The 22140-nt window shown below is 35.2% G+C and overlaps 1 protein-coding gene across 1 annotated transcript in view; it reads left to right on the forward strand.

The window, feature by feature from the left end:
- The window catches only part of spock1 (SPARC (osteonectin), cwcv and kazal like domains proteoglycan 1), a 140056-nt gene that overhangs the window by 106765 nt on the left and 11151 nt on the right, over positions 1 to 22140 (forward strand). The window contains exons 4-6 of the mRNA XM_078953592.1: positions 5330 to 5444; positions 10432 to 10564; positions 14411 to 14531. Of these exons, the coding sequence (XP_078809718.1) occupies positions 5330 to 5444; positions 10432 to 10564; positions 14411 to 14531 (369 nt within the window). The remainder of the gene's footprint in view (positions 1 to 5329; positions 5445 to 10431; positions 10565 to 14410; positions 14532 to 22140) is intronic.

The following is a 22140-nucleotide window of genomic DNA, read 5'->3' on the forward strand; positions in this document are numbered from 1 at the left end:
AGCAATACTAAATGGAACAACAATGACACAAAAATGTTTTATTTTATTTGCAGGATCAAGATTAAGAATCTTTTTGCAAATTCATCAAGGGCATAAAAGTTTGCTGTTACTCAACCAATTTTTTTTTTCTTTTGTGTACAAACTTGAACGCTGTGTCCATAACTACTAAAAAAGCAATACAGGGAATATGACGTGATCGATTTCAGAAAGTGAAAATCTAATTGATATGAGCGTTTTGCATGACTGAAGATAAAAACTTTGATGGTTTATCAAAAAAAATACATTTAAATACATTTTCTTTGCAAAAATTGTTCAAACGCCACACATTGTGGTCTAAATTGGCCAATTTAGTAGGCATCGATGCACAAATTTGTTTTCGCAGAGACTTCTGGGTAATTTCTAGGGCGAATGCACTATATAGTGCACTATGTAGTGAGTAGTGAAGGTATTCGGAAATAGCCATAGAGATAGTTACCTTAATCTAACAAGAAAAAGTGCAGATCATATGCTACAAAGGGTCCCATAACAGGCGATAAAACAATGTTAAGGGGACTTTTAGCCTTTTCAAATCTGGCACCTGTGCATATATTTTTCCTTTTCACATTTTTCTAATCCTAACCACAGGCCAAAAAAAAGGTTTTTGGTCTAAATCCTTGGTTTGACCTTTCAGTCAAGAGTTTGCATTTACTTACCCTGCAGATATGGGTTGAACTGCCCAAAAAAGCATGAATAAGAAGCTAGCTGATAATTCTGAACTGCCAGTGAGAGGGAATGTGAGCGTGCAACATTTACTCCTTCTGTGATGGGCATGCAATCTGTCCAGGTTTTACACTACAGATTCCCTAATGACAGCCAGGCTCCAACCCTTCTGTGACTTACCGCAGCACAAAGCAAGAACAGAGGACTAGCTTAAATTCTCAACACATTCTTTTTTTTTTGGAACAGGTCGGGTCTACGGCCATTGTTCTGCAATAACACGGCAATGTCACAATCTAAAACCTATTTTGTCATGAATGACCATGCAGCTATAACATTAGAAGGGCTTGTTGTTGTTTTTCTGCTCATTAAAACTTTGACTTTTTTGGGGGGGGTTGGGTGATGAACATTTTTTATTATTCCAACATAAAAAATTGTCAGAACTTTTGTTAAAATCTTAGGCTTCTTTTATTTAGCAAAAGCTATAATTGAAGCGGTTGGATACTAAGCAATCTATTGATTCACATTGTGAGATTCTTTTGATTAAATGGTTTGGAAGAACAGTTTATAAAGCTAAAAATGTTACACAAATCCTCTGTATGCACCCCACGTACACACGTCCAGTACATTCAAATATGCACATCATACAGGTCAATTCAAATACAGCTGTTTAAACCCAAAGCAGTTTACATTACGATAGATTATTAGACAAATATGGTCAGCTTGCATTCTGTTGGAGGATGTTGGTGCTTGTTTGTTAAAGAATCTGGTGCCTTTGATGTTCCTAACTAAGGCTCTGATCACTCCTCCATCTGCCTCAGTCTTACAGTTCTGCTTGCCAGGGAGCATTAGGCATCTCTACACATGCCCAAGGACAATGACTAGCAAAGCTGTGTGAATAATGACTTTGACCATGTAGAAGAAAAAAAATAAAAGTCCAAACTGTGCATTTCAGTTTTAAAACAGATAACCTTTTGTATGTTTATGTCTGGCAGAAAATCCCCAATGGTGTTTCTTTTCCTGTGACAATGGTAACGCTTGGAAGTGAATTATGTAGAAAAAAGATTTAAAAACAGGAAGTCTGTTTGAATTGTAACATTCCAAAACAGAAACTCTGGCAAAAGATGTTTCTGTTTGCATCCTGACTTGTTTCCAGAGACAAGCTAATGCTTTGCTTATTTTCATATTTTTGTCTTAGATAAAACACAATTTAGTTGACACTAGTATATTGGAGCTAAAATGCCCTGCTTAGTGAGTATAGTTATATCAGAAATAAGTCAGATTAGAATTGATATAATTTCTTGAAGAGTAAGGTTCTTGTGAAATCCCATAACTCTTTTCATCCGCGTGTGTCTGCTTTTAGAGTTAAAGAACAGACATGATATTCTTCATCTTCAAACACTGTCATCTGAAAAATGATAACCAACTTGACAGAAATGGTGTCTTCTGCACATGAAAAATGTGTTCACAGAATGCTCTTCACATGCTGACAGAGGCTGAAGGTCTGATCTTTATGTTGACTTTTATACCTTATAGAGATATTAAAAGTGGCGTATATTATCTCCCCAGTCAGAAAAGCAGTGTCAGTTCTTGATCTCAGGATACTGACTCAGATATTAACTAAGAATAGAATAGAATATTAATTTGTAATAGCAGTTAACTGAAAGAAGCTTCATCTACTAACAAAAAACATGAAAGTGTGTTCCTGAAGATAAAGATGTTGGCTTTAGTGTACAAATACCGGTGTTTACATCACCAACTGGGTTTTGAACAAGGCAGCTGCTGTTCAGCTCTCCCTTTGAAGAATGAGTCAAATGCTGTAATAGCAAGCCAACCAGATTCAAAACAAATGGGTGAGAAACGTAACATTTTTGCTCATAAAAGCTGCTCCTTGGCATCTCAAGCAAAAACAAGCTTTATATAATTTTTGCACATTTTAGCATAGTCTGCCCATTCCAGGTTTTCACGTGTGCAACTTTGAGACTTCTTCAACAGAAAAGCCATTGATTTCATGGAAAACAGTTACATAACGACTATTTTAATTTGGGTAACGTTTTTGCAGATGATAGTGTACTTTATGTCAAATCAATATTTTAGTGCAATAAATATCGCAGTAGTGGAAGTGGGGAATAAAGCAGATGGCTCGGTCATTGAGGAAAGTGAAAAAAGAGGTGGCAAGCATGTGCTGCAGTCCTTCTGCATTACAATTGATTGGCTGGTTTAACCAGCGCAGTGCTGCTCACTCAAGCTCTAAATAGATGGATAAATTCTCTCTTGCCCATATCTCTTACTTGCTTCTTATCTTAGCCACCTTAATGCCCTTTTCATTGTTGTTTTAAATTGTACTTTTTTTTTCTTGCTTCAAAATCCTCCGTTTTGCTCCCAACGTCTACATCAATTCTTTTTCCATCTGTTTTGAATCTATTGTTCTCTCTACCTTTTTTTTCTATTTTTTTAGTCATCCACTTCTACTCTTGTTTACACTCCCTACTTCATCTAAGCAACTTCAAATTAGCTCTAATTGTTTCTATTTCCCCAAAACGTTTAACCGATTCAATGGAAAGTAATTTTTGAGAGTATTTTTAATTGCACAGATTTATCCGTTTCAGAGTCGAGGTCACACAGGCATCTCATCCTCCTTTAACCAGATAAGATCTGGTTTTTCCTCCATCCATCTACTATAACATTCTTCTTGTCCCCTTCATCTGTCATTTCTTCACATCCATGATGCCTTTTCTCAGCTATGGAAAAAAACATGCTTTTACTTCATCCCTGAAAGATGAAGGTAACGATGGCTTCGAATTATCATGCAATAAAAGGCATGCACAACACACATTTCCCCTTTTTCTGCTTTTGGGATATGATAGCAGGTTCACTTACAAATGTGTTTTTCTCTCTGTCTTTCTTTGTGTGTCTATCATGCAGAGTAAAGAGGAAGTGTGTCTGTCAGTGACCTAGGAATTTTTTGCCTGCAGGCTTTCTAAGCTTTACAGTTTTATTGTTAGGCTGGTTCATCTTCTTGAAAGATTTAGAAAGATTTTCCCTATTGTCTGTCAGCTCTAGTCGTATAATGTCTACAGTTTTTATGTCATCTTTCGGCTGATTGCTGAGGTTTCCCTGTGGAATTAACATCAGGAAAAAACTCGCCTCCCAAGTTGTGGGAGATGAAAGCGAGATGCTTTTCCACATTAGATGTCCTCTTTGACTTAAACAAAACCCATTAGGCCACTAATATTAAATGATGTAATTCTAATAACTTTTAGATCATTAAGGTTTTAATGTAAAAAAATGTTCTCTGTTTAAATTGCCTCTACATTTAAAAAATATTTTACTAAAGACTTGATCTTTACATTTGATTTAAAACTAACTTTGCCCTCTAATCTTCTTAGTGGCGATCCTGGACAATGACAATATGCCAGGGAGCATCAGGCATCTGAGACTATAATTATTATTATTAGCTTATATTATATGTTGTAATTGCAGTGGCGGCTTTAATAGTAGCATCAGTCTTGGAGTAGCAGTAAGGGTAACAACACAGCAGTGGTAATAATAGCAATCGTAGTGGTGGGACTGCAATTGGAATACTAGTTGTTGCAGTAGTGCCAGGAATAGTTGCAGTAACACTGGTAGTTTCAGTTGCAGTAGCTGTAGTAGAAACTTTGGTAGTTGTACAGTATCAGTCATAGTAGAAGTGTTAACAAAAAGTGATAACTGTTGTAGTATTTGTAGCACTTTAGGTGGTAAAAGCAAAGAATTTCCTGCTCCTAAACTATCACATGGAGTTTAAGTAAACAGAAACTTAGCTTCATGTTATTAGAATTCCTCTAATTTTACAGATAAGCAAAGAAACAGAAACTGTTTAGAATTAACGCTTAGGGTAGTGCTGAATATTAATCACTCACAGAGTTTGGTTAAAGGTAACATTTTTTGCACAAAGAGACCATAATTATTGTTATTTGTAGGCGGTTGGACTGCTTGTTGGACTCTAGTAATTACTACCTATGCCATATCCTTGTGTTTTTAGTTACCTTTGTTAAATAAGATTGCTAATCTTCTTTTAATTGGCATCTATTATTGAAAACAAAAGTGACAAAATCTGTAAATCCACAATTTGACTCTTAAATGTGGACTCAATTTCTGCTTAAAGGGCCGGTTGCTCTCTTTTTGTTGTTTTTGCCTTTGTTCCCTGCCACTTTAGCAACATTTAAAGTCAGTCAAATGCAGGTGGGGTTGCGCTTTTAGCCTCCAGTAGAGGACACTCTTTTGAGTAAATGACCTTGCTTTGATCCTTTTTTACCTTGGACATCAGCCAACCTCATTGTTCCACTAAAAATTGATTTGTTAGAAAATGCTGTTGATGCTTGGAGAGAGTAGTTCTTATTGGTTAACTTACAGATCTCACAGTTTACTTCATGCATGTTTACTTTTCAGTCTTTCCCTCTAAGCGATTGCTTTTTGCCGGCTTCAGCTATTAGAAAGTGGGAGTCTGCCATCTGTAAAAATAACAGAACAGCAGGATTTTTCACTGCATCAACCTGGCACTGCTGTGCTGACATTTCCTGCCCTGCGTGTTAGTACTCTTTTATTTTTGCACTTTAAAAGTTACAATTTTTTGCCTCTTTTCTCGCTTCAGGGCCAGATACCACCAAGGACCCATGCCTGAGGCTTCACTGTCCTCCTCACAAGGTGTGCGTGAGCCATGACTTTCAGACTGCCATCTGCATCAATCAAAAGCAACCTGGCCACAGGTAGGAGCCAATTAAATGTATTGTTTATAAATATAATCTGTGAATTTTAAGGTGCTTAGTACAAGTTGCTTATTTGCAAATGGAAAAAAAATATCTTTTTGCATGCCAATAAGTTTATATTTAATAAAATCCAATATATTTTTAGATAATTAACATTAGATGTCTAATTTTGTAATAAACAAGGAAAAACAAGACTTAGTTTGGCTTTAAAAAAATTAGCAATACCACTTAGGTGGTTTAGTCTAGTGGTTTAGCAAAGCAGTTGGTCTTTTGTTTGCACTTTATTGGTTAAATTCACACATACTTATGTACCGAGCTAATTAAATTTAATTAAGCTATCTGCTTTGCTACTGGACAAATTGTCTTTTAAGTTTTCTTTTTCAGTTAATTCTTTTTCTTTTTCCATTTTCCCCTGACTTATCTATGCCCTGAGGTTTACCCGTCAAAAACTGTAGATTTAATCCTTTGCTTTCAGTTGCATTAATTACAAGTTCTATGTATTGCTGAAAATGTCCAATCATTCACATGGAATTTGCATTTTCCCCAATATCTTCACTCCACTGAGGCTACATTTCTTCATTTTTTTTAACACCATGACTGACTTGATTGTTGTAATTTGACTTTTTGTTGTTAGGCTGTACGCTCACTCTGGATTGCAGTCTTCATATCAGTTTTTCAACTACTTGAAGGATCCATGTTTACAGCAGGGTACAACTGAAGGCCCATTAGTGGAGTTTCCCTTGTTATTTTAAATTAAGATCCTATTCAATCAAATTCCGTGTAGATGAGAAAACACAGAATTTTTTCTAGGTGCTGATGCACAGCAGAGAAATATGAGGTGAATATTTTTATTGATTATCTGTCAACACTTTTCTGTGTTTCCTAGAAGTGTTAATCAAACATGCACTGCTTTAAGTGTCAGATATCACTTGTCAAATTCACGCTTAAATTCCAAACCTGTAGGCACAAAAAAAAAGATGCTTTCAGTGTGTCAATGAAGATTCTCATTCATCCAGGTGATGTTGTCTTGAAATGAGTTTTGGCTTCTTATTGTTTTCTCTTCTTTGAGAACTCATCCAAGTATCTTCATCAGACTCTTCAGTATTTCTTTACAAGCTAAAACATTATGATTTACGAGGCAAAAAAAACTGATACAGAGACGATGACTGCTTTAATATTACACCTCTTTCATAGTGTTTTTTAGTTTTTACATCCATTTCTCAGATTAGTAATACTTTTTGTCTACTTCTTTTGGGTTCATTATGATTTTGCATGTATTTGTATATTTTATCTTTTTTAAAAGCTTTGTGGATTATATTGGTGTCTCTGTGATTTTTATCTTTCTTTTAATCTATAATATATACTGCACTGTAAACCCGAACGTTCAGAGTAATTAAATATGATGAGTAGCTAATACTCAAAGACTTAAAAAAACTCTTCTAACTCAATCATATAAAGTTTGTTCAACACATCCCCTGTTTTGAGTATATGTAACTAATAATTTTTAATTTAAAATAAAATATGTTTAAATTAAGTAAATTAAACTTAAAAACATAATTCAAGTGTAATATATAGATTTAAGTATTGCACACTGTAAACCCGAACGTTCAAAGTAATTAAATATAATTAGTAGCTAATACTCAAAGTTTTCAAAAAAACTCTTCTAACTCAATCATATAAAGCTTGTTCAACACATCCCCTGTTTTGAGTATATGTAACTAATAATTTTTAATTTAAAATAAAATAAGTTTAAATTAAGTAAATTAAACTTAAAACATAATTAAAGTGTAATATATAGATTTTAGTATTGCACTGTAATTAGTACTGGATTTCTTATCTCTCTTGTTTCAGGTGGTGCATGCTCTCAAATTTTTATTTTTATTTTTCTAAATATTGTAGCAACCTGCAGCCCCGCCTTCAGCCCCTAAGAATCATGGGAAGTGGGGAATCTTGGTGTGAAAACCATGAGTGAGGGGGCTGGAAGCAGAAGTGAGATGCATGCTGTTTGCCTGTTTGTGTGTGTGTGTGTGTGTGTTCAAATAATTGGAAGAAGCGGGCAGAAGCAAAGGTTCCTTTGCGCAACAGAAGTTATTGTTTGAAAATATACTTCTTGTAGGAATAAAATTTTAATATGAATTTAAAAGTTTATTCCTTATTTTAAATTAATAAATGTAGAGAAAAGTACTTTTATTAGTTTTATTTAGGCATTGCACAGAAAGGAGTGAGTCATTAATATTGTTAGGCAGGTGTTTACAACATTTTGCTGTACAATCTAAAAAGAGCATTTAGGCTGTAGTTGGAAAGATAAACTTTTTTCCATTGTTCTAACTTAATTATTTGGTTTGGTGAAGATAAATCTTTTTTTTAGTTCATTCAACTTAAAAATAACATGTAGTTGTCTGATGTAGTTATTTTTACTTTCAATCAACTTAATTGAATTAAGTTGGTGTAACTTTGGTGTAAATGCACCATGATGTCATAACGTAAGGCAGCGCAAGGAATTATGGGATACCATTTTCTTTGCCAATCTGGGCAGATTGGGGTTTAGGTGTGCGTTTTTGTCCATGGTTTTTGTTGTGTAGCTGTTTTACTCTGTTTTAACTAGTAATTTAAACTATTATTTTTATTTCTTTCTGCACCATAAGTTAGAGTTTGGTAAAGGATGATGACCAACCCCGTAGAGCACAAAACAGTGTATGTCCCTTTATTAAAGGCAGAGTTCACAATGGCTGAGCTCTTGTCTTGAACAATATGACATTGCTGGGTCATTCATGTCTTTGATGTGAATAAATCAAGGTCCAGTAGTTGAAACTTTAGAAAAATGAGCCAATGTATATTGTTGCATATCTTTTTTCAGTTAGACTAACTTATCAATTTGAGTTGAATAGCCATATAAACTAAGTTGCATAAACTCAATTCAATTAGGTGTTACCAACTGAAGTAATTCAATTAAGTTGGATCAACTTTTTTTCTTTTTAGAGTGTTTTAAGTTACCATTACTCTATTTTTTAGGCAATCATTTGCCTAAAGAAAATAAGTTTTGAAAAGCATGGTTTTGAGTTTACTGACTCAAACAAATTGATTATCCCTGTACAAGAAGGTAACTAATATATATCGAGTTCTGTTAAGATAAAATTGTTGTTTTTCCCTATTTTTTTAAGTTATGCAAACTTATTCTTGTGGCTTTGAAACTCAAAACTGCGAGTCATAGTGACTGATGACAATTAAGTTGTCTTAATGTGTAAATGTAAGTAATATTTAATGCCAATATTTGACTTGCATGAATTGACACTTTTAATTTAACTGTTATAAAGAAATACAAGTAGCACACAATTAAATCATTTATGTTGTGGAAAACTCAGACTTTTTAGTTAATCAACTCAAAAAAATTGTGGCAAATGATTGCCTTAATTTTTTTAAGTTCTGGTAACTTGTTCGGGTTTACAGTGTGATCGTATTTCTTTCTTTTTTTTTTTTGACCAAAGCCTTCTGTCTTTTTTTTTAATCATTTTGAAATTCACCGCTTAAACATGCAGTCCAGAAAAGCATTGTTTTTTTTTATTCAATACAGGTCAAAAATGAACTCAAGAAAACAAAATAAAAAAGAAATACATGAATAAAATTTCATAAATACAGTGAACAAGAATGTCCATTTTGCCCAAAACTGATTTCTTTCATCTTGATTTGAGGCTAACATAGTAACTCACATCTTATGACTTTGGAGAGTTTGAATCTTCAAATGCTAATGTTTTGTTACTTTTTAGTTAATAGTCTTTGGTCCACTGAATGAATCAGTTTTTAACATTTAATATTTACCCAATTGGGTCTAAATATTTTTTGCAGTTTTGCATTATTTTCAGAATTTTCTTCAAAAATGTTGTCAGTTTTAACCTCTTTGGTCATTGAATCCACATGCTTAAACATCACATTTTAGGTTATATTAACACAGTAGTTAATTATTCTTTACTACAGCCTTGTTTAGATGGTTAGCTAAAATATTAGCTCAGGTCATAAGAGGTTGATAGGTTTAAAGTTCAGGTTTTAAGCCATTTAAAGTTTTATAAAACTTAAATAGCAGTCTTTCTTTATTCTGCATTTTGGATTGTATCAAAAACACTTTTTTAAGGGGATTTATAACAGCTGTGATGAAAGTGATCTTCATCAAATTACACCTACAAAGAATTTAAAGAAGATTATTTGTTGGTGAATTTGGTCGTTCACCACTCAATTTAATACGTTTTGATGTTTACAGACAATCATAATATGATTTGTTTAGATAGCATGAGTTAGTCTCTTTTTAATCATTTCCCTAAATGTAGCAATGAAATTACCCCTAATAAACTTTTTTTATTGATGTTGTATAAAAAGTCTGACTTTATTTTTTTGTTAAAGTTCTGCTTTCCAGTGACATCCGTGTCGCATCTCATCCAGCAATTTTCTTCAATTTGTCCAGAATTCAGTAAAAAGACAAGTTGCCATGACATCCCCACCTGTTCGCTTTACTGTTCACTTTCCATAATTTCTTTGTCCTGACATTCATTTCTCTGTGAAGAGTCTGTTTGGCTCCAGTTCTATCGCCCCTGCTTGATGGATCAGGAGGCAGCAGGGTGTTCAGCGAGAGCACTTAGACAGAAAATTGCAACAAGATTTGGATCAAACATAATTACAGTGGTTATTGAAGAGGCCTCCTCAGACCAATTGGAATCTGCTTCATCTCAGGCTCATCTCCTCCAATAACACTTTCTGCTCGGCTCAGAAGGTTATTCTCCTAGTTTAGGTACTTTTAATGTCTGTAAAGCCATTACAGCATTTATCCCTGCATGCATAAATAGATTGTGCAATTGACTAGATATGCTGTACAGTTTTTTGGCCTTTGGCAGTGCAGTACTCTATTTTTATTTGCTTAGGGGCCATTGTTTTTGTAAAATAGATAAAAGGCTTTGACATCCCTAGTCATGCAGTTTCTCCTTTTCTCTATTTGTCCCAGTGTGAAAGCCAGAAAAGGCAGCGTAAATCCCAAACATCGATCCGAAGCCGGGGCTCATGGGAAATGCAGGCTTTGTTCAGCCTTGAAGACATCGCCTGTTTGTGGCTCCGATGGACACAGTTACTCCTCAAAGGTCCGATTTTCAATATATTGTTTTGACTTTTATCTTTGGTCTTTTAAAATTAAAACCGTCTGCAATCGTCTCCTGGCACTTTTTCTGATGTGAAATGTTATCATTGCATTGATTTCAACCTCACACAAATGAACACTTTCTGTATGAGAAAAACCTTTGTGATCGATCAAGATGACATTGAACAGGTAGTCTAAGTTAAGACTAAAAATAAATCAAAATAAGTGTGCATCATTTTGACTTCACAATTTTGCTACCAAAGGGGAAAAAATATGTTGAGTTTGTGGTGTTGTATTTTACTCAGTTCGATTCAGAATTCCCAGAATTGCAATCTGAGGCATCAATTAAAGGTGTAATTTTGTCTTGGGGAAACCAGTGGTGCATCAAATGATTGTTTTTCCCTCTTCTGTCAAACATCCAAGCATTACCCATGTGTTTCAGCTCAGCAGGAATTAAACATTTTTATTTTCATGACAAACCCCTAAAAAAAGAAAGGAGAGATGTTGGTCCTCATCCTCTTCAGCAACAATTATAGGGATTTCATTTGGATCACTGAAGACAGCTGTTGGTTTTAAAATCAAACTATTACAGTTGTGGTAATGTGAGATGACTTTTCTTTTTTTGTAAGAAAAATTGTCTTGAAGAAATGTCTCTATAGTCTTTCCCCAACTTTCACACAAACAATTCAAGCTGGTTTATTCTATTTAAACTTCTGCAAATGAGTTTAGGGACTCATAACTACAGAGTGATATTTGTTTAGCAAACCACAAGGAGGAACAACATTACATATTAACACCATTACTTTGGTCAGTAATGAGTAGTTTAATTACTTTTGGCAAGCCTCTATCAATTATTCAAATATCAAACTTATTATCGGAACAATTTCTAACACACATGTCCCTCATACATCACAAATGTAAAGTGTTCTTATCTTTAATTATGATGACGGCTGAGGATAAATTGAATTGAATAAGAGATGGGCAGATAGTCACACAAACACATATCTAACATCACAAAGGCAAATCTTTTTAAACTGAAAAGAGGTCTTTTATGAAGCTGTAAATTTATGTGATGTACTGCTGCCAAAGAGATGCTTTAGTTTGTAACTATTATTAATTTTATCCAAAAATAAGGTGAGCTTGAGTTTTTAAAGTCCCACTCTGATCATCTCCTTTCAAAGTGTCCCCAGTTGTCTTCAAATTATGATTATGGTGTTTTCAGCCAGAAACAAAAAACCTGTCGTTGTCTAGGACATAGTTTCTGCAGAGCAGCAGTAGTTCATTAGAAATTTGACTCAGAGTTGTGAGCGGGATTGTTTGCACGGAGTTAGGCCGCTCCATTTCCCCCTTACAACCCTAACCTAACATTAGCAGTGCAACAAAAAGAGCAAGCAAAATTGGAGCAATCCAGTCGTACAGTTAAGAGCCAGATGGCAGCTCGGACGAGGAAAACAAAGATGTACATGGATCTATTTCTCTGCAAGTGGATGCATCAGAATGGAGCAGAGCAGGGAGCTTGTGGCCTGCCGATTGTAGCTTCAACGTCACAAATACAAGCTTTTTTCAACAATATCTTTTTTATCAGTTCCTGATTAACAGGGATTTGAATAAACAAATACTCAGAGATGTGATTTAAAGCTTAATTTTCTTCATACATGTCCTCAATCATGAGAAAAATGCCACAGGAACATGTTTAAACACCAAAAATACAATTTTTAGCAGAGTGGGACTTTAAAGGGATAGTGAATTGTGCTTGTTAGCAGCAAGAGTTCAGGTTTTTACTTTTTTTTCCCAATCTTTAGACTTTCCTCATTACTTTTGTTTTCCTCCATGACATTTCTCAGCCGAAAACTGACAAGACTGGAGATGGATTCAGGTTGAAGAAGTTGTTCTTTTTAACAACTTGCTTTGCACGAGCTTGGATTGTGCTGAGAAGAAACAAGAAGAGGCACAAAAGAGGCAGAAACTCCCTCTGCTCTCTGTGATCATTAACTTGAAGGAGTTCAGTTAGTTGGGGGAATGATGGGTCCCTGTGGTCCAACTTCAAATCTGCTCACCAGGGATCTGGCGATTCTGAGTTTATTCATATTTCATTACTGCCTTACATGCCTCCCTCCTCATAACCACACACTCACACGTTGGCAGTTTCCTATTAAGAGGACAGTACTCCTATCTCCTGAGAGGCTAAAGTCCATTAATTTACCTCACATAATTCATCTTTTTTCCTCTTCTTTCTTCTCTTTTTATTCGACCATGTCAGGTGTTAAAATACTGTTTCATCAAAACCACATTAACCCCAGGAGAAACACAAACATGAAGATTCATGGAGCTTCTCCTTGTGCTGACAGTGACTCGGAGAGGTCATCTATTTTCCATTCTGCCGCTCAGTCGGCCTTCCCAGACAGCTAATTCAGAACACTAAGAATGGGAGAACGCTCTGCTCCTTAGTCAACAAATTTCATTAAGAAACATTAGCAGTGCTATCATAAAGGTGGCAGGGAGGAAATGATTGATTTGAAATACAACGTGAGAAGTGAGTGTGCCTGCAGAACAGGGCTGTCCAAAGTGTGATAAGTGCAGCAATGTTCATGCTTCTACGAGCCGTATTATCTTGCAAACAGAATTTACATATTTCCGTTTTTAATATTCCTCTTGGAAAGTCTTTTATAATAACGTTTTTGGTAAGTTGTCCAAATAATTTCTAACCCCTCACCTGCTTCAAATCAAATGAATGTCGTTAAATTCCATCTAGATTGTACTCTTGCAACACACCTCTCTTTTTTATTAACTTGAATTGTATTCTTCTCTACTGCAGAATAACAGAATATCATAAGATGACTGAGGTTGTGTCAACATGCCTGTCTCGTGCATGCAGTGCACGAGACAGACAAAAACAGACAAAAACTTTGAAAAATGTATTTAATCTTGTTACATTTTTTAATCATGTAAGCAATATCATTTTTCAAAGTTTTTGTTGTCTTAACACAACAATTTGGAGCAAGTTGACAAAGTCGGCTTACATTCTGTTATTTAATGTTGCCTGCTATTTCTGTGCCTTTATTAAACTAAAAAATAAAACATTTGAAAAATACTTAAAATATTATTTTTTCCCCTTTTCCTTTTTTTACTGATAAATAAATGGGTGAAGAATGCTGCACTAATGTCATGATTTCATGTTCATGAGATGAAATTACAGTTTTTAATGAAATGCTGTGCAGTTTTGACCTTTTATAATTGCTTGGAAGCAAAATTTGTTCAGCTATTCTACCTGGAATGGTTTTCGTATGATCACAAAACGGTTATGTGTGTTAAATATCATTGATATATTTGTTTAATAAAAGCTTACAGACGGGGCCATTAAATAGCATAGCTAGTTTTTAAATTTAATTGCAATTGGATCTACTAGATACACAGTTGTTGCATTTAATAGTGATTATAGTAGTCCAAGCTGTTTATAAAATTGGTTTTATTGTTAAGGAAGTTTTAAAAAAGAAATTATTAATAATTTTTACCTGAACATTTCTAACCTTGTCAACTGACTTGGTCCTTCAAAATAAAACGGGGAAAATCAGGAGACGTGAGCAAAAAATTACCAAATCACCCAATGTTTCACACTTGATGCTATCTATATCTCATGAAAAGGATATTGCAATTTTTTTTTCATTAAAAGGTTTAAAAAACATCTTTATTCCAGAAAATTTGTTTTTTCTGGTAATTCTTTGGGGGATTAAATGTTTTAATAAGTAAAATGTGTTACACTTTATTTGTTCCAGGTTGGTTCTTTGTGCAACAAAACTTCTTTCGATTCCAATATGATTCCCTTTGAACATGTATGCCTTTTCTCTTGCAGTGTAAGCTGGACTTTCATGGCTGCATGTCAGGGAAAGCAGTTTCAGTGAAATGTAAGGGACTGTGCCCCTGCTTGCCTCATTACGAGAACATCAAATCCCCTCATGATACCGAGAAGACAAGTGAGTACCCAACTATTTTTTTTTTCGGATGTCATTTAAACTTTCTTAGTTTTTTGTCTGTTTACTCTGTTGTGCTGTAAAATCTATGAGGATTTTTTTGCACTTCTTTATAGCTGAAGTTGAATGCAAGCGCACAGACAAGGGAATGAGTGACAGAGATTATCAGAAGTCATTTTTAGGTTTAGAAAGGTCGCTACACTGGCTCACCTCTTGAACATGCAAAAATTCTTTTTACCAGTAATCCCTTGAATTGTCTGATAATTTTTCGCTTTTCTCTCATTCAGTTCCTATCACCGCCCCCTTAAGTTGTGTTATTTTCCTCTCATTGCTTCCCCTTTCTTGCTCCCCTTTCTGTGACAGCTGCAAGGATCAATGATGGAGCACGCGTGTGTGCGTCTCATTGTTTGTCATGAAAATAGGATTTCCGCAGATGGATGGAAAGATTCTGGTGGAGAAACGAAATCTAAGCGAAAGCTGCACAGAAAAGGATAGATTGCCATTGTTGCAGGTTTCCTCTTTCACATAATGGAGAGTGGGTAGGTGGGGGTGTGCTTTGACTTTCTGATTGCTGTTCATCTATACTTCATATCAAAAGTGTGTTTCAGCATTTGGCTTTCAATTTACCTCTAAAGTCTTCAGTGTTCCGATGTGAATCGTAGGACAAATCTCCAACGAGTTTCACATGAGAAGTCTGACTCAGTGTGGATGCTCAGAGAAAGGTGTTTATTGATAGCTACTGCCGGTTAAATATGTGTCCTTTTTCTCTGCTATAATAAGTCTCAACATTGCGATTGTTTCTCATATTAACAGAGAAACAGCATATCTGCTTATAGGAGGCCGACAGTACAGATGTCTGTTGTACTGAAAAAAATGATAGGTACGTACACACCGGGCATATGTGGCGGGTTCAATAATGCACTGAACATGGGTTTTTGTACCCGCTTTTAACATGGTGTTCACACAGGTACTAACTTATGTACTCACAGTTGGAAGAGCGTTGCTGTGAAATGTTAAACTGGTGCAAATTTCATAAATCTTAGTCCAGGTCTCCTTCAAGATCAATTTTCAAATGGTTAGCACTTCCGTGATATAAAAAAGGACACTAACCATATGTCACTACCAAACCAGAGTCGCTGATTGGTCAAAGTTCAACTGGTTTAACTGTTGACTCTCCAATGCTGTGCGTTTTGTTCGTAGAGCCCGAGAACAGACTAAATAACTTGTGTAGTGGGAGTTTTGAAAGCAGAAGTCCAAAAGGTGCATATACATGTGTTTACATCGACTTTTTATTGAAAGTGCTCACTTGAACACGCGTTTCTGAGCCTGATGTGAACGCAGCATAATAAGTACTTATTTAAATATTATAAAACTTGTATTTTTTCCATCTGGTGAAATAAATTTTAAAAAGTCTGATAATTTCTAAATTTTGACCTTTTAGAAAGGAACCATAGCATTTGTAACAAAATTGCACAGTCTAATAAGTATCTTGCCTACCTGTCTGTCCGCCTCCTCTCTGATAATAGGGCATAATAGGCTGGATTTAATACAAAGACCAAGTGTCCGCTAATTAATGATAGCTTTTTTTATCGTAGCCTCTACTCCATTAGTTTGAGCCCAACTGATGGCGAGAAAATGGATGGATGTTTAGTTAGAGAAGTGTTTCACCAGCTTGATTTCTGTCAAATGAATCGTTGCCTTTGTTCAAAATAATCTATAGTTGTTTCTTTAGTATGCTGAAAGCTTATTTTTGTGAGTGAACAGTGCTGGGTGGGAAAGGCAAGAAAAAAATATCTGCTTTTTAGTTCTGCTTTCTTACCTTGCCTTTTCATAGCTTATGTCTTTTTCAGTACACTCGTAAAATTAGCATTTATATAAACATAAAAACTGCTTGTATTCATAGAATACACAGAAAAAAATGAAGGTTTGTCAATCTTCTGCCTGATTTCTCATTTTATCTATAAAGCATTCTAATAAACAGATAGAAATGGTAGGAGGTAAAAACTGAATATGCGTAGTATCATATACCTATGGTAACAGAATACTATTTAGAGGGCGGTTCAACTTTAATATGGGCTTTTAAACTGCAGTTGCAGATACCTTGGACTTGCATGTGCAGTTCACTAAACATTGTTTAGTGGTTGGCACAATTGTTGCAAATGTTCTGATTTGTTGTGCTAAAGATTCAATTCCTGGAAAGATCATTTACAAAAAATATATTGCTTACAATATACACACAATGAAGAATTATCAATTCTGATGTGAAAATACTTTTTTGGGTTATTTCTACCCATGTAGTTAAAGTATTTTTTGAAGATAACATTTTTATGATGGATTAAAAAAACTTTGTAGACCCCTTGGCAACCGGCAGTAATATACTGGCACCATGGTTCAACACAGCATTGTTTGAGAATGTATTATACTGTGCAGAGCGATGAAAGGTTTTTACAGTTGAATTGCTTCTTTGTTACCCTCAAAGTAATAACCAGAAGAATAATAACTTAAGAACAATGATATTCTTGTTGAAAGTCACCTGCCAGAGCAAACAGTTGAACTGCTGTTTTCTGCCACAATAGATTTATTCGAGTCCTTGAATATAAAGCAGGTGTACAAATTAAAGGATGATTTTATTTATCAGCTTTTTGTCTTCTTTCAAAACTTAATTTCTTTAGTGAATTCTTCATGAAGGACTAAAACAAAAAATGTCTTTATAAACAATAAAAAATGTAAAAAGAGCAACTTAACCATCTGCTTGGCTGCACGGTGGCGCAGTGGTTAGCGCTCTTGCCTCACAGCAAGAAGGCCCCCGGTTCAAGTCCTGGCTGGGGGACTTGAAAAATACATCAATGGGGGACCTTTCTGTGTGGAGTTTGCATGTTCTCCCCGTGCATGCGTGGGTTTTCTCCGGGATCTCCGGCTTCCTCCCACCGTCCAAAAAACATGCTTTATAGGTTGATTGGCAACTGTAAATTGTCCATAGGTGTGAGTGTGAGAGTGAATGGATGTGTGAGTGAGGATATCTACCCTGCGACAGACTGGCGACCAGTCCAGGGTATCTCCTGCATATGCCCAAGTGGCCGGGATAGGCTCCGGCAACCCCGTGACCCCGAAAGCGAATAAACGGTAAAGAAGATGAATGAATCATCTGCTTTTGTGTTAACATAATTGCTGGTTCCATTGCATGTGTTTTGCTTGATGGAAAATTATGTTTTTTGGAAATTATAAACCTTTTTTGTGTCAGTATAGCCAGAAGTCATGGGAAAACTCTAATTCTCTATTTGTTGCAGCTTCTTGTTTACCTTTGAGGTTTGAGGAACCGTTGAGCTACCATCTCGTTTTCATTGTAATGTCCTTTAAGCATTGTTCTCATATTAGAAATATTCTGTTAAATATATTTAAATATGTGGAAATAATGTGATTTTCAGCTGCTTCCATTCACCGCCACTGGCTTCCATGCCGCAGTTGGGTGCTTGCCACTGAAATTTGAGCAAAGATATGCGAGGAAACTGCTTTTCTGTGATTGCTTTGTCCTTAATAATGAACTGATTTCAGCAGATTTAACGATGTTACATGGCAGTTTGTGGCACTGTCACAGGTTGGTCTCATGAAGCCTTATAAGAAGATCATTATAACAGCTAAAGAAACCCATCAAAGCTGTATGTCTTGCTTTCAAGAAAGTGTAGCATGCTGACATGAAGGCGCTGATGTCATTTGATTTGTCATCTCCCCCGCAGCGGCACTGCTGTGATACTGAACACCAACACTTTCTTGAGAAAAAGCTCTGGCTCTGGCACGGAGCGACTGCACATAATCGTGATTGGCGCTAAGTATGGTTAGTAATATTTGTAGTCTGAAAGAAATCATTTCTGTCTAGACATTGATAAGGCGAAAGGAGCTGGTTCAGCCCTTAGAATGAGATAATTCTACTAAGTAAATTAGATTTTTCTTGGCGTTTTTATTGTCTCCCGGTTCTACAGAGAGCAGCCAGGAGGACAGACTGTGCTGTCCTCTCTTCTGCCTCCACATTTCCCATCCTCTCCTGGCTTATGCCAGTTCTTCTGAGATTTCTCTGGAGGTTTACCAGAGTAAAGGATGCCTACAAGGCCTTAGTAAATCTTGAGATTAATTATAAAAACTACTTTTTTTCTTCTTTTTAAGGTTTTGGCACAATAGTATGTGCTTCAGGGATGCATTGGCGATAACTAAAGTACAAAAAAACTATTAAATTTAGCAGTGTTCGTAAAAAATACTTTTTTATTATAAAAGTACAAGAAATAAAACAGTGGCATTTTCCCTGTTATGTAAATGTAAAGCAGACGCAACTGTGTCCACAGACATCAGCACTTTTTTTTATGCCAAGCTGCTCCGTTACGGTTTGAATGATGGGACGCCTCTAAATCACACTCGATTTTTGTAAATGCAAAACAGCAGATGTATTTCATTCATCTCAACAACAATGGGGATGAAATGACACATTCTGGAGACATGTAAGAGCTGCACAAAGTCTGAATTAAATAGGTTTTTATTTGTCTCTTTAGCTTAACTCACGAACCTAAAAAGGATTTGGGATATAACTGCCTCAGGACTGAAAAATGCAACAGCTGTCATTGCTGGGCGGTCGATTTTGAAGATGGAGAATTTGTTGAAAAGTACTCGTGAAGGCTGCTGTTATTTCAAAATACTTCCTATTTCCATAGATGCTTCCTGTTTTGTTTTAGTTCACAACTTGGACACTCATAAATGACATTTCTTCCTCCTCCTTCATGCTGTGTGTTACTTCGATGAGTCTAGTGACAGTGAAATCTTCGGCAGGGAACATTTTGCTCCAACTTCATAGCCTTTGCTTATACACTTCTAATGCAGCTGAGATAAAAATCAGAAATTTTCGCACAATAGGAGTGAAAAAAGTTTGGGGAAGAAGGCATAAAAATTAATTTTAAAAGTTACCCCTCTTTCGGTTTATGTCTAATAAATCTGTACCCACTCATCTGTCTGTAATGAACTATCCCACATTCACTTTGTGAAATTACGTTGGAAAAATGTTAAGAAGAAGATGCCTGTGTTGTTCAAATAAACCCAACTTTTTGTCTTTTTACATATCCCAAACATACTCCTTCCAGACTCTCGTTTGTCGTTTCTCAAAAATAAAAAAACATCTTTCAATCCTTCATTTTTCCTTTTAGTTTTTTTTCTAAAATTTCTTAAATGTGTCCTAGTTGTCAAGGTAATCACAGCAGCCTTCTTTTTGTTTGAATTAGTGAATTTTATTTTAGAATTTAGATGAGTTAAGCATAAATGATAAAACAAATCAAAGGGAGTTTTAAAGTGATGAAGATTTATTCATATTAAGACCTTGCATACAGTAATAGACCATGTGATTTTATTTAGTTAAAAGCGCTTTAGAGAATTAGTTTACTTTCTTAATTTGATGGTAAACTACGGAGCTCCTACAGGAGCATAAAAGTAAAAAAAAAAAAATTGTACTTGTTTCTCGTGCACACCATACAATATCTGCACTACAAACTGTCTGGTGCGCAACAGAAAGCTATATATATATATATATATATATATATATATATATATATATATATATATATATATATATATATATATATATATATATATATATATTTTTTTTTTTTTTTTTTACTCTTATGTTCCTTTAGGGGTATCATATTAAACCTTTTTATGGAATGATCCAGCTTTTATTACTGTAATTTAAATAAGTTCAAGAAAAGCAAACTTTGTTTATAGACCAGTTACTAATAAAAATGTTACAGCAGCAAGTTTCAGTTGACATCAGGGAATGGACAGGACACAGGAAAAGTTGGAAGTCAAAGGACCTGAAAGAGCAAACTTGTTCCTCTCTCACACTAGGAGGTTCTGTGATTTAATGGGCAATGCTTTATTGTTTAAAGCTAAAGTTCAATGACAACATACAAGTAGAAAAGTTTAGATTTCCAAACAGGAGCCATGAAACCTTCCCGACTAAGAGGTGATAGTTGGTTCCCCAATACAACAAAGAAATTTTTTAGTTTCACAGCAGAGATGGAGTGGAATACCAATATTTTTGGATATTTTTGTCATTGCTTTGCCATCTAAAAAGAAAAATGGAACATATATTTATAATAATTACTGAGATTTAACCCTTAGGTAGTGGTTTTTCATATTACTGTAGCTTAAAGCTGATGTTTTCATGAAATGTAAGGCAGTCTTTTTAGAGAACCAAGTCAGTGAGCCTCTCAACCAAAGACTGAAAAAAGAACTAAATACAAGAAGTGGTCACTTTACCGCTGCATGGCTGTTGGTGACTTTCCGAAACAAATGTTAGTCTTTCTGGAAATTGGCTCCAGGCGAGACATTTAAGTCAGATGTCTTTTTAAAAATCCCCAATCATTTAATTTTCATTTAATTACATGTGAACTTGATGGTGACTTACCAGTCTAAAAGATGGAGTCAAATAAAATGATGAGAAAATTCAAACCAAGTGTATTAATGTTGCATAGTCAAACCATTTTACATATTTACAAGTTATGGCGACAATCCTGTGGACACTCGGTGAACTGTACGTCTCCACTGACTTACTTTTTCAATGAGCACAGAGTACTAAAAGCTGTCCCTTGTTCTTATCCCCCATAAAGTGGTTGAACACGAATGCATAAAACTATATATGCATATTATACAACTCTTAGGCACCAATAAGTTAACTGAATTTAATGCAATACTGTATGTTGTATTTGTTAATGTCATCTTTTCTTGCCTGATTTGATTTGGGGTTTTGTTGCAGAATATACATTTATATTTATTAAACCTTACATTTCTAAGCTGTGTTTTATTCTTTTCAAATTATATTTATGAAATATAGTCGCTCTCTTTAGACTGAAATAAAACAAAGTTAATTACTGCTCTCATTATCTATTTATCTTCACTTGTTTTGAGCTCATTAATTTTTTTTACCTCTATTATTTTTTTAACCTCCCCTCATCCAAGCTATTGAACTTTGAAAATTAACGTTTTTTTCATCTCTCATTTATAATTCAAACCTGATTGTGACTTGTGAACTGTTTCCTTTTTTACATCCTTTTTGGTGGATAAACAAATATCTCATCTTCTGCTCAGAGAACTGTGTGCTGCAGCACAAATGTCTCCAGCCTGCACTGCAGACATGCTGTGAGAGTTCTCTCCAGCTTTGTTTCCCTTCTTTCATTATAACACACCATATGTTGGACTCTGAATTATCCACTTCTGGGAAACAGAGAACTTGTGTTTACATTATAACAAACAGCACGAGGCTTCAATTCAACCAGAACCTGTTTCAATACTATTAATACTAGGGTTGCAGGAAAAAATCGATGTCGCGATATTCATTTGGGGATGTTTGTATCGATATAGAATGCTGTCAGGGCGATATTTATTTATTTATTTATAGCGACCTTAAGAGTCTGACTCTATTTTTCCACTAAACCCCCAACCGCTAGTTGGCAGCACAGCCCACTCAGCCTCAGCCTCTTTGAACAGCTCTATACCGCACAAAACAACTACAAAAGCTCAGCGAAAACCAGCGTGTTTTCTTGTTAGGAGACATGCACTACTTAGTTTTTACTTATGATGG

This window comes from Oryzias latipes, chromosome 10, assembly GCF_053564925.1.
Source record: "Oryzias latipes strain Hd-rR chromosome 10, Olatipes_Hd-rR_3.1".
Classification (NCBI taxonomy): Eukaryota; Metazoa; Chordata; class Actinopteri; order Beloniformes; family Adrianichthyidae; genus Oryzias; species Oryzias latipes.